General features: G+C 39.0%; 2 protein-coding genes across 2 annotated transcripts in view; both read left to right on the plus strand.

Annotated features, from left to right (window-relative positions):
• The window catches only part of LOC134667210 (thrombospondin type-1 domain-containing protein 7A-like), a 226,772-nt gene that overhangs the window by 119,127 nt on the left and 93,957 nt on the right, over window positions 1–13,688 (plus strand). The window lies entirely within an intron of this gene.
• The window catches only part of LOC134667637 (uncharacterized), a 37,991-nt gene that overhangs the window by 9,674 nt on the left and 14,629 nt on the right, over window positions 1–13,688 (plus strand). The window contains exons 4-5 of the mRNA XM_063525062.1: window positions 4,508–4,572; window positions 5,792–6,084. Of these exons, the coding sequence (XP_063381132.1) occupies window positions 4,508–4,572; window positions 5,792–6,084 (358 nt within the window). The remainder of the gene's footprint in view (window positions 1–4,507; window positions 4,573–5,791; window positions 6,085–13,688) is intronic.

Consider the following 13,688-nt stretch of genomic DNA (forward strand, 5'->3'; position numbering starts at 1 on the left):
GTTGATTATGCTTGCTGCATGCTGCATGAAAAGGTAAACATAGTACTAGTATTATATGATCTCTGACATAGTATCGCGGTGGAGCAACAACTAGTGCTGCACTTTTCAGAAATATTGTATAATTCATTTTAAAATTCTAGCTGTTACACTGTGAAAAAATCGCATCTGTAGCCTGGCCACATAATTCAATTGCACAGAGGATTAATACTCGAAGGCCATTTTATATCCGAGATTTTATACAAAGAAAAACGCATTTATTTCAGACGAATATGTGTCCATAGTTTGTTAGTAGGTAATATGAAAATACTTAAACAACTATATTTAGTGCCTAAACTTAAGAGAAGTGAGGAATAGGTAGGTAAATCACTCGACGCCCTTCTTGTGGAAGGATGTGAGAGGTCTGCATTTCTGCTTTTGAGACTGTTGCATGTCGCGCCCCATCGTGTGGGGTGATCATTCGCTCGCTGTCTTGAGCATGGAGACAGCTGTGCGTCTGTGAAGCGAGGCCCAGTTCCTGACTAGGCCACTGTCCCACCTCCTCGCTACTACGCTCAGGAGGCTGTGACTGTGGCGGCTGACGCAGACTTCGCAAAGCGTCGCGGCACAGCGCGGCAGCCGCAACAGCACCCTGTCCAATGTACGAGTATTCACCGAGCGAGCTTATAAATCGCAGGTTGTCTACTCCACGGTTATCTTTGGCTATCAAAAATAAACATAATGTCCTCTCTTAACTTTTTGTTGTTTTTTTATTTAAGTAACTCAATGTTTTATCAATTTACTTATAGGAATATATTTTTTGTTTAATTTTAAGAAATAGAATCACATAGAACCTGACATTAACATGTTTTGCTTTTTTAAAAGTATAGTACCTACATTGTGCAACATAAGTATAATATAATTATATTTGTCCTTTTTTAACTACCAAATCTTGACATCCGCATCCGCATCCGCGGATGTGAGTCTTTAAATATCCGCATCTGCATCCGCGGATGTCAAAAATCTGCATCCGCAACATCCCTGGACCCTACGATTATTATTTTTTTACGTATTTTTAGTTATTATAAAAGTTAGGAGCATTTAAATATTTTATATTTGTATGAAATCTGTTTTACGCTCCTAATTTTTACAACAATCAAAAATTCGAAAAAAGTCAGACGTAGTGGCATAGCTAAGGTTAATATTATTCTCACCTATGTACATAAAATTATGTACCTACAAATGTTTTCCATAATGAGGAAAATGGGATCTACGTAACTATGGAGAGAAGCGGCCGCCCCTTTCCTCTCAATATTGAAGGCCCGACCAGGTGTGTCTCACTCCGCGATTTCGTCGCTTTGCTACAGGTAGCTAAAAGTACATCCGTTCGGCCCCAGTTTTGGGGTTTGCCATAAGCCGCGCGTGGCGCTGTCGCCACCTAGCGGCCATATCTGTGCTGAACGTAACAGACGCGTTTTGTTAGAGAGTGAGTATTCTGTACTTAGTACAATTATTTATTCTGTGGCCCGACTCTCATTTCAATGCAGCGATCGGCAACAGGCGGCCCGCGGCTCGCATGCGGCCCGCTAACCTCTCACTTGTGGCTCGCGAGCCTCCCTGGCTATTTTGTATGTAATATTGACAAATGACAATGTCTGATAAAGTTATAAATAAAGGCCATACAGGGTCATTTTTGGACCGTTAGCCATATTGTTCGAAGTGATTAGGTAGGTCATACTGTACAACTTTTTCTATGGGATCGTAAACATGTAATGTCAACACATGGTAGCCGCACTGAATAAGATACAAAACACACTTAGTTGGGTACCTAAACTGCAAAACGTAATTCAAGACCAAAAAAAGTAAGACAATGTTGCCACTGCAATAATTATATATAATAAATTCCTTTTGATAATAATCACCAGTGTTCGGCAAACTTGGTGCCACGCCGTGGGATTCCTACTAGAAATGGACATGACATAAACGCCGCGATATTTATATGGACATGACATAAACGCCGCGATCTTGGTCGAAAAAGTAATTTGAGTATTAGAATAGTACCTAAGTGTTATTTATTTGTAAATGAAAATGAATAAAAATCATTATTATTTAAAAAACATACTCTTTAACCGAGTATTATTTCAATTTCCCGTATAAATTATAAGTCATACTTGTCTTCTTATTTTGTGCACCCGTGTTAAATATAGTATTGTTTAAAATAATAAACTTATCTAAAGTAAAAAACAACCATTTACCCGACTACCTGGCTTGTCGAAGGTCACAGTTGGAATTTCTATTGTTTCCGTCTAAACTAAACTAGGACGAAAGAGACAGCAAACTATGTCCCTTTATTAGTCAATTGTATCCTTTTCTAGTTTAAAGATAAGAAATTGGTTGAGAACCCATTTCTAGTAGAAAATATGTTGATTTATATTCCTCGGACCATTAAGTTCGCATGTTGTGATTTAAAGTTTATTTGCTTAGTGTTTACCTAGGTATTGTAAAACCATTACCGCTATTCATTATTATATTTATTATACTGTAATATAATTTAATTTCATTAACCTATTAATATTAGAAACATTGAATAAGGAAGTAATACAACACGGATCCCGGAATTCCCACGGCATATCCGTATTAGCATAATGATTGAGGTCATTAACCCCGCGTGGCACCAAGTTTGCCGAACACTGATAATCACGCTAAGATAATTTTCTCAAAAATGGACGGCAAAGTCGACTTTGCCATCTAAAAAATAGGTCGCTTAGCGCGTAGTTTATGGTCAGTCAAAAATTAAAAAGTTAAAAACATTGCAGTCTCGATTTTGGGACTGCAATGTTGCATACAAATTCCATTATTTGTCGAGTTCCAAACTTTTTAAAAGTTGAAATGACCATATCAAATGAAGGCACAGGCCCATTAAACAGCCAAACAGGTGATTAGTACCGCGACTATTTAGATGTCTCAAATAGGTTGGCGTATTTTTGCCAGAAAAATACACTTCTATTTTATTTTTTTTTAAATAAAAAGGCGGCATGGGCTTTTTTCTGTGAAAACAAATACTTAAGAACGTTGCTTTTGTAAAATATTTCTATGATATTTATATTTCTTGCACCATTTTTGAGAAAAGCACTATATATGACTCGGCTGGAAGGCTACTTGCTGGCTTCGGATTCAATTAAACGGACTCCCAAGGTCGTCCGTTTAAAACGAATCCTCAGCCTGCAAGTAGCTACTTCCGAGCCTCGACAATAATGTACTATTATTTATTAGTAATTTTACTCTTACGATTTAAAAAAGTACTTTTTCTCAAAAATGGACAGCAAAGTCGACTTTGCCGTCTAAAAAATAGGTCGCGAAGCGCGTAGTTTATGGTCAGTAAAAAATTAAAAAGTTCAAAACAGTGCAGTCTCGATTTTGGGACTGCAATGTTGCATACAAATTCCATTATTTGTCGAAATCCAAACTTTTTAAAAGTTGAAATGACCATATCAAATGAAGGCACAGGCCCATTAAACAGCCAAACAGATGATTAGTACTGCGACTATTTAGCTGTCTCAAATAGGTTGGCGTATTTTTGCCAGAAAAATACACTTCTATTTTATTTTTTTTTAAATAAAAAGGCGGCATGGGCTTTTTTCTGTGAAAACAAATACTTAAGAACGTTGCTTTTGTAAAATATTTCTATGATATTTATATTTCTTGCACCATTTTTGAGAAAAGCACTATATATGACTCGGCTGGAAGGCTACTTGCTGGCTTCGGATTCAATTAAACGGACTCCCAAGGTCGTCCGTTTAAAACGAATCCTCAGCCTGCAAGTAGCTACTTCCGAGCCTCGACAATAATGTACTATTATTTACTTATTTTTGGATAAATATAAGACGCGCTAGTAAAAAGTGGCAACATTTTCTTACTTTTTTTGGTCTTGAATTAGGTACGTTTTGCAGTATAAGTAGGTAATTAAAAAATCCAAATGACAATGAAATTCTGAAGAAAAAAAAGGTTTACTGTGTTTTATTTTTCAATCATATAGGTAGTTTAAAACACGCAAAGCAACACTCGTTCCGAATCAAGCTCGTCCAGTCGCCCGGCGAATGCCCGGCGAGAACGGCGAGGCGCGAGGCTAGCACAATGTACTATGGCGCGACTCAGGCGTGAGTCACGCTAATTGCCTCTCGCGTGTCTACTGCACAAATCAAACGATGGGTAGGTACCGAGCTCTTTATAACTTAGTTTAATATGAGACGGATGGGTACCTAGTCTACCTAGTAGTCTATCACGCAAGCGAAATACTTTTGCCAGTGCGTCGCCACTTGACGTCCTATTGCGTGCACAACCACAGCTTAAGACTTGAATTTTGACAACCCTTAATAACCAAAATAAAAAAATCATAAAGAAATAGTGACATTCAGTAGAAAGGGATAGCATGATTTGTTCCTGAATCGCTGTCAAACTTGGGTTTTGTAGGAAGTGTCCTTTCTGTACGGTAGTAGTACTACCTACTATTATTTATTCTGTGCTGTCGCAGCGCTCCTACTATGCTAAGACAGTAGATCAGAGAGAGAGGACACTGGAGAGCCCTGAGGAGGTACTGTTAGGGGACGTTCACTAATTACGGTATGGGGCATGCCATGATGGCATGCACTACGTCCTGCGGCTTGATCTACCCTCTAGGCCCTAATATTTATCTACGATTTATTTATTTATAATTTGTTATACAATACAATACAACTATGAATCTCCTAATGACTCCTAATATGAGTCATGTTATTACCTTATTTGGCGATCGGTCTGGCCTAGTGGGTAGAATGACCCTGCCTGTGAAGCCGATGCTCCTGGGTTCGAATCCCGGTAAGGGGTCATCCATTAATTACGTCACACGTTTAGGGGGTGGGAGGGGGTCAAGAAAATGTGACATGGGGGAGGGGGGAGTCACAAAGATTGTGACGTCATTTTAACTTCATCACTATTCATCAGTAACCGAAAATTAATTTATATTTTTTTATTCGCTGTACTTTTAAGTAATGAGGTTTTGGAAGTAGGTAATTTTCAGTCCTAATTGGTTTTGTGTTATAAAATTACTAATATTTCTTTTACCAAAAATATTTTTTTATTAAAAACAAATGCCGAGTTAGTATTGCCGATTTCGTTGAAAACAAAATTGCCTGTAATGTGACGTCACACCAGGTGGGGAGGGATTTGCAAAATGTGACCAAATGTGACGAGGAGGGGGGAGGGGTCAAAAAAAATCATGTGACGTAATTAATGGATGATCCCTAAGGGCATTTATTTGTGTGATAAGGTGATCGGCAGAGTTGGTGCCACACGGGGTTAATGACCTCAATCAATATGCTAATATGGATATGCCGCGTGGCGTGGGAATTCCGGGATTCGTGTTGTATGACTTACTTCTACAATGTTTCTAATTTTAATAAGTTATTGAAATAAAATTACAGTATTATAAAATTAATAAATGTAATAAGGACCAGGGGTGAAGGTTTTACAATAGATACAAACACTAGGAAAATAAACTTTAAATCACAACATGCGAACTTAATGGTCTGAGGAATATAAATAAACATATTTTCTACTAGAAATGGGTTATCAACCAATTACTTATCATTAAACTAGAAAAGGATAGAATTAACCAATAAAGGGACACTGTTTGCCGTCTCTTTCGTCCTAGTTTAGATTAGACGCAAACAATAGAAATTCCAACTGTGACCTTCGATTCGACAAGCCAGCTAGTCAGATGAATGGTTATTTATTACTTTAGACAACACTATATTGCGAGGCTTCTGGCATCATCTAGGCCAGAATCAGGTCAGTGGCTACACCCGTATCCCTCGCCTAACACCGGCACCTTTATAGACCCAGAGACGCTTCGCATAGCCGCTGGTCTCCGGCTAGGTGTTGCTGTCTGTGCCGACCACAACTGCGCCTCATGTGGATCTGAAGTGGATAGCCTCGGCCACCACGGGCTCGCCTGCTCTTCAGGTGCCGGTCGCCTGTCTCGCCATTCCGCCCTCAATGACATCCTGAGAAGGGCGCTTGTCAGTGCCGGCGTTCCCGCCGCTCTGGAGCCCCAAATAGTGCGGAACGACGGTAAGCGCCCTGACGGGATGTCACTGATTCCCTGGAAGATGGGTCGTGCGTTGGTATGGGACGCCACTTGCGCTGACACGCTAGCGGCGTCCTACGTCCCATCGACCAGCAGGCGTGCTGGCGCGGCGGCGGACACTCGGGAGCGTCTAAAGGTAGCCAAGTACAGCTGTCTCGGCGCCCAATACGAATTCGTCGCATTTGGCGTCGAGACACTTGGTTCGTGGGGCAGAGGCGCACATATGCTCCTTAAGGAGCTTGGGAAAAGGTTGAGGGAGGCAACGGGTGACCCCGGCGCGGGCAGCTTTCTCGCGCAGCGAATTGCCATCGCAATCCAGCGCGGGAACGCTGCCTGCGTGTTGGGCACCCTCCCGAGGGCACCAAATTTTGATAGGTATTTTTAATTTTTAGTTTTAGTTATTTTAATTGTAGTTAGTTTTAGTTTTATATTCCTATTTATGTCTTATAGTAATTTATGTAATTTAATATGTTATTACTTGGTTATATTTAAAACAATATACACTATATTTAACACGGGTGCAAAAATAAGAAGTATGATATTAATTTATACGGGAAATTGAAATAATACCTGCTCTGTAAAAGTGTAAGTATCAATGTTTTTAAATAATAATGATACAATTTATGTGTTTATTCAGTGTATAAAAGTCCATTTATAAATAAATAACACTCAATCTTCTCATACTCAAATTACTTTTTCGACCAAGATCGCGGCGTTTGAGTCATGTTCATATTAAGATTTCTAGTAGGAATCCCGTGGTGTGGCACCGACTTTGCCGAACACTTGATGACTGATGAGCACAGATATTTGTTCCTGAGTCATGGGTGTTTTCTATGTATTCATTGCTTATTTTCTGTTTTAGGTAGGTACTTAAAAAAATAAAGTAACTTAAACTTATCTATAAAATAAAACTAAATTGAAACTAAAAACGAATACTGAATAAAATAAAAATCTAAGAAATTTGGCTCCTTTGGCTTGGTGCCGAGGACGCTGGCAGTATTTCCCCACTATATTGCGATGCTAAAACGTTGTGCGAGAAAGCTGCCAGCTCTTCGGTCACCAGTGAAATAGATCAGTCTTTTTGATAGCTCTTTAAAAAGCTGTAGAGCATTAGACCAAGGGTCTCACAACCCTAAATGGCATAAAAAGTACTCGGAGCCGAGATATATATATATATATATATATATATATATATATATATATATGTCGAGATATATATATATGTCGGGCTCTCGGCTCCGAGTATTTATATATATATCGTACGTTTTCTGAGAAAGTACCTACCCAATCTACCCATTAACACAAGCCTCCTTATGCTTATCGTGGGACTTAGTCAATCAGTCTAAGAATGTACTATGATGATAGTTATTTGGGGCATTATCTATGAAAAGGGACCTTATTGTCGATGGCGCTTACGCCGCACAGCGTCGCGTGGCGTTGTATTTTTATCGGAACATCGTTAATAATGGCGTAAGCGCCTTCGACAATAAGGTCCCTTTTCATAGAAAAACTTCACATTCATTTATTTAATATTTAACTTGAAATTAAGATTATTAAGCGTTTATCATGCTAAAGCTACATTCGCTTAGTTTCGATTTTAATGAACGTAACGTAAGTATCAAATCTTTCGTATCGGCGCAACCTTGGGCCTCTCAAGGCCACGTGCACAGCAAGCAATGCATCGCATACACAGACAAAACATCCTACAGACTGAGCATAGTCGCGCTACCCCCTCTGCCATGCATACGGTAGTTTTACTCCATGTTCGAGTCGAAAGTGTCTTTGTGTGACGTCCGTGTAGGAACGGAACAATCACGGCACGGGACTTCGCTCACCTCGTCCCGCGCACCCCCGCATTTTTGGCATCATCGGTTGCATGAAATAATTGCTCTAAACTCGGTCTAGAGGATTCCTAATCTATGATCGCATAGCGCCAAGAATATTATTATTAAAATAAATCATAGCGCTTATTGACGGCGCAGCAACTAGTATCACTTCTCTCTCCTCGCTCTTATAAAAATGCCATTTGTCATAAAAGGACAACCATACTGTTGACAAGATGAACTTCTAATCAAAGTGTTGCCTTTTTTGGTGCATCCAGGCTGTGTAGGTGTGCGTAAAAACATGTATGTGTGCTCTTTTAGGGATGTGAAAAGTCGATTTTAATCATGTTATATATCGATAAACGCTACACAACGGAACGAAATAGCTATTAATTGAAGCTTCAATATCTTCGTTAAACATAAACATAATTGAAATGCTAATGGACAATATATAATATAATAAAACAATTCAATTATTGTGGGACACATATTTTAGTAGGTATTTATGTATTTAACTAAATATCTGAACTTTCCCTTCCCTGCTGGGGCGTGACGATAAAATTGTGATCTGATAACCACAATAAAGAATAAAAGTGTTTTTGTTCATTTTAGGCATCGTTAAACCTTTGAAGTAAAATTAAAATTGCAAGATATGTCGATAGTTTATCGATATGACTTTATCGACATGGCTACAGCAAGGTGGAGTTACATTGTTAATCGTATACTAAACAAAAGTGGTAAAAGTGACAGCTCGCTTAGACGTAATCTTTAAGTATATATTATATCTATGGTTTAGTCCCTCACGGAGGCACGCGTATACTACTTCTATAGGATGCTACCTTCTATGACGATTAACAATGTGAATCCATCTTGCTGTTTATGTTTTACGAAGATACTTATTGAAGCTTCAATTAATCGCTATTTCGTTCCGCTGTGTAGCGTTTATCAATATATAACATGATTAAAATCGACATTTCACATCCCTAAAAGAGCACACATATACGTGAAGCGGTGGTGGCCGAGTGGATATGACGTCCGACTTTCAATCCGGAGGTCGCGGGTTCAAATCCTGGCTTGTACCAATGAGTTTTTCGGAACTTATGTACGAAATATCATTTGATATTTACAACTTGCTTTTCGGTGAAGGAAAACATCGTGAGGAAACCTGCATACATCCGCGAAGAAATTCAAAGGTGTATGTGAAGTCCCCAATCCGCATTGGGCCAGCGTGGGGACTATAGCCCAAGCCTTCTTGCGAGTGAGAGGAGGCCTGTGCCCAGCAGTGGGACGTATATAGGCAAAATTATTATTATATACATTTTTACGCACACATACACAACTTGACACCACCTAAAACGGTAACACCTTGATTTGAAGTCCATCTTGTCAACAGTATGGTTGTCATTTTTTGACAAACAGCATTTTTAAAAGAGCGAGGATAGGGAATTGATACTAGTTGCTGTGCCGTCAAAGAGAACAGACAACGTTGGGGCCTTGCGTCGAAGCAAGGTACCTAAGCGATGAGAACATGACCAGGCCTATAACCGCGAAAATCGAAGTTCGCAAATTGCAGGCATTTTTCTCTGTCACTCTAATTACGCCTTCTTTGGAGTAAAAGAGAAAGATCCCCGCAATTTGCGAATTTCGGTTTTCGCGGTAGCCCCTCTGTGTTTTGTAACGATACTTTGACGCCTTACTAAAGTACCTGATCAAACTTCAATTTAATAATACAAAAAAAGTAACAAAAAAGTCAAATTGATTTCATTATCGTAAATTGACTTAATATGTAAATAAATTTTAATTATGTCGCCGATATCAGAAACGCCATCTAGTGATAATAAACCTTAAAAGTAAATGTGACGCGTAGGTTTAATGCGTCAAAGCTACAACAGATGTCGCAAGAAGGCTATTTCAACGCAATTTCAACGCATGTTAATCGTAAGAGTTTTTTTAGCTCCGTGTGGCTCCGCGCGCCATCTAGTTCGTGGCTGTGAACTAAAAAATTAGCTACAAGTATAAGAAACTTAGGACGGTGCGCGTTTTTAGTATGGGATTGGGTATCTGTACTAGTATTATATGATCTGTGCTCTTAGGGTTTAAAATAAGATTCTACTTCTTAAACATAAGTTATTTAATATTATGTTGCACCCTTTTTAATTCAGTAAAAATAGTATGTATTAAGTCCGCCATTTATTTTATACGTAATTGTATACTTAATTATTATATTTACTATATGTTTGTGTTAATAAAGTTTAAATAAATAAATAGTTTAATAAAATCCCTTAGGTATGGATTTATTTAAGGTAAAATGAACGTCCAGGAAATATCAGGGTTTTTGGGGTGAAATCCGGACTCTTGACAGGATATTCCATTTATATGGCAACCCCAGTGTCATATACAGGTTATAGCAAAACGTATAAAAAGCCATAAATCGCAGTACTTCCGTGTCAGTAAGTTCCGTTTACTGCCTTTCCACTACACAAAAGCCTATTCTAAACCAAAACTTGCTCCCATAACTATTTAATAGCATACATCGCTTCGCACTTACCCGAACTTGAATACATACAAACTTAAACTTAAATTAATTCCAACTTTTCATCCCTTTGAATAGAACGCAAGTTTGAAAACACAGCCACACACAGTTCAACTAAAGTTAAATCCGCTATTTCATTTCAATATACCGGGTGTGGCCTGTAATATGAGCAAAAAATTAAACTGTAGGCTGTACTCCTCATACTGACCAACATTTGTTCAGCGACTTTTAAAAATAACTTGTGATTTAATTTTTAATACACTTTAAAGTTTATTCTAAGACGCAATGTTTGTTTATTGGAGAAGTGGCGGCCTCATGGGCCTTTGCCAAAATACATTAATATATCACAAGTAAAATATTTCATAATACAAAGTATTAATGCATGATGTACGGTGATAGGCCTTCACGATGCACTGGAGGATAGCTGGAGCAGTAGTACAAAGCGTAATGGCGGCCGAGACCACGAACCGCCGAATGATGTCCAAGAATTGGTTACTTATTCGTATTTCCAGAAGAATTCTTCATTATCTGCACCCGTCACACTTGCTATTCACTGCATAATATGCTATCTAAATGTTTGTTTACTTTTATTTAAACCGAATTTACTTAATAAATTATACATTAAACAGCAAAATGCAAAAAATAAAAAATAATGTCTGGAGCACGATCCGCCATGTTCCAAGGATCATTCGAAAGTCCAAGACGCAATGTATTGCGATATTTGTTATGTTTAAGGCGTGACAAGCAACGTCAATTACAATGATATGTCGTGGCGATAATATTTATTTTGTATGAAAAATAGAGAGTATTTATACTTCATAATTTTTTAAAGTTGTTGAACAAAAGAGTCACCGTTTGAGGAGTACAATCTATGTTTTAATTATTTGCTCATGTTACAGGCCACAGCCGGTATATGTATTTTAAAACAGACTACTTATGTTAAATCAGTTTAAAATTGTTTGACTTTTCGTTGTTAAGTATGTCTTTTAGTCCCATGGGATATCAAAAAGGTATCATTGATATTGGTTATAAGAAAAGGAGAGTACCGTCTCACAAACTCATGTCCACTGAAAAACGATTCGTGCCAATAATAAAATCAAACTTGCGACCCGATTCTAACTTTAAGATACGCCAGTTAATGGTCTAGAAACGAGATGGATTAGATATGTCAGTGTCAAAAGTGGCGTTTTTGTTTGAAGACACATCTTATCCATATCGTTTCTAGATCTATTAATTGACGTATCTTGAAGTCTGAATCGGGCAGTTGGAGCCCCATTCCGATGTAACAACTTTTAACGGTTTTGATGGTATTTTGATACGACATTGCTGGCTCCTCTACACGATGGGCCAACGCCGGCCACTCTAAGGCACGCAGCCATGCGGTACTTGCTCCCTCTAACGAGTCTAACGCATAAATGCGACTAGGGAATGCAATACCGGGATACCAGGATCCCGAAATACCGGGATCCCGCATGCAATTTGCGGGATTAATCCCGCTCGTAAATTAAGCGGGATCCCGCGGGATTTGCGGGATCGAAGAGCGACGTGGTTCTTACGTGTTACTACAAGGAACACAGGCTCGGGCACGTGCCTACTGGCGAAAATTCTTCACGGAGCCTAAATGCATCTATGGAGGAAAGGGGTAATGACACGGAAGAGCATTTTGCCCGAATTTGTCTATTTATTTCATCACACTTGCTCGTAAAAGGTGTTATTTTACGTAGGCGACGCGGTCCGTAAATCTTAAATTTGTACCCAGGGAATTTTGTTATGTAGGTACGTCCGAAATTAGGCAGATTTTTTATTGTTTTCCCTCTTTTTTAGGGTTCCGTACCCAAAAGGTAAAACGGGACCCTATTACTAAGACTTCGCTGTCCGTCCGTCCGTCCGTCCGTCCGTCCGTCTGTCACCAGGCTGTATCTCGCGAACCGTGATAGCTAGACAGTTGAAATTTTCACAGATGATGTATTTCTGTTGCCGCTATAACAACAAATACTAAAAACAGGATAAAATAAAGATTTAAATGGGGCTCCCATACAACAAACGTGATTTTTGACCAAAGTTAAGCAACGTCGGGAGTGGTCAGTACTTGGATAGGTGACCGTTTTTTTTGCTTTTTTTTGTTTTTTTTGTTTGCATTATGGTACGGTACCCTTCGTGCGCGAGTCCGACTCGCACTTGCCCGGTTTTTCCTCACAGGTGTGATGAAAAACATTGTGTGTGCCACGAGTGGTACAGGACTTACGAAATCGCGTTAATTAAGCCTTTATATACACACGTTCTTAAATTCTTGATTACTGTCATTATACCGTATTCTTTTAATACAAAATGTACTATTTCTAATTTTAGTTTACTTTTTGTTTTCAACCTTCATATTTAGTACTAATTCGTAAAATTGTATACTAACTTGCGGGATCCCGCAAATACCGGGATCCCGCGGGACTTAAAATGGCAATCCCGCGGAATACCGGGATTGAGTTCCTCATGCGGGATTGCATTCCCTAAATGCGACCCTTGGAGTGGCCGGCGTTGGCCCATCGTGTAGAGGAGCCATGAAGTTCGCTCACGCTGAATGGTGCACGCGAAATGAATTGTAAGTAAGATTGCGCCATTCACGAAGATCTCTGTTAGGTACCTCGAATCTGACCGAGAAAACTCTGCAGCGATTTTGATAGCGCACGAAGTGCAAGTATCATTTTAAGGGCTGATTTAGACGGCGCGCGAACTCGCATGCCATTTTAGTTACATAGCATACTGTGGGTTGCGTCCAATTTAACCGACCAATCAAAACCAGCAATGGTATGAAACTCGCATGCGAGTTCTCGCATCGTCTAAATCGGGCTTAAGCGTCTATAAACGTATAAATAACACTTGCATTGCGTGGGCTATCAAAGTCGCTGCAGACTTTTCTTGGTTTAACTCTATCAGCGTTTAATTTAGTATCATAATTTAAAAACTTGAATGTCTCCAGAAGTGTTCATTGTCCGGAGAACACAAGTTTTGCTTGAGTTCGACGTTCTTAATGAAATTCGCCGGAGCGCCGTTAATCTAATTGGTTTTGGTAAAACTTGGGAAGGATTTCTGTAATAAGAAAATTGTCTTACAAATTTTGAAGCTGATGGTATTGACATAGCTACCTACGGTGTTGAAATCGGGGTGTAAAAATACTTATTCTTCTGTTTGTACAGAAAAAAAAATGAAAACGCGTCGTCATACGTTTTATGTTAGATTG

This window comes from Cydia fagiglandana, chromosome 9 (genome assembly GCF_963556715.1).
Source record: "Cydia fagiglandana chromosome 9, ilCydFagi1.1, whole genome shotgun sequence".
NCBI lineage: Eukaryota > Metazoa > Arthropoda > Insecta > Lepidoptera > Tortricidae > Cydia > Cydia fagiglandana.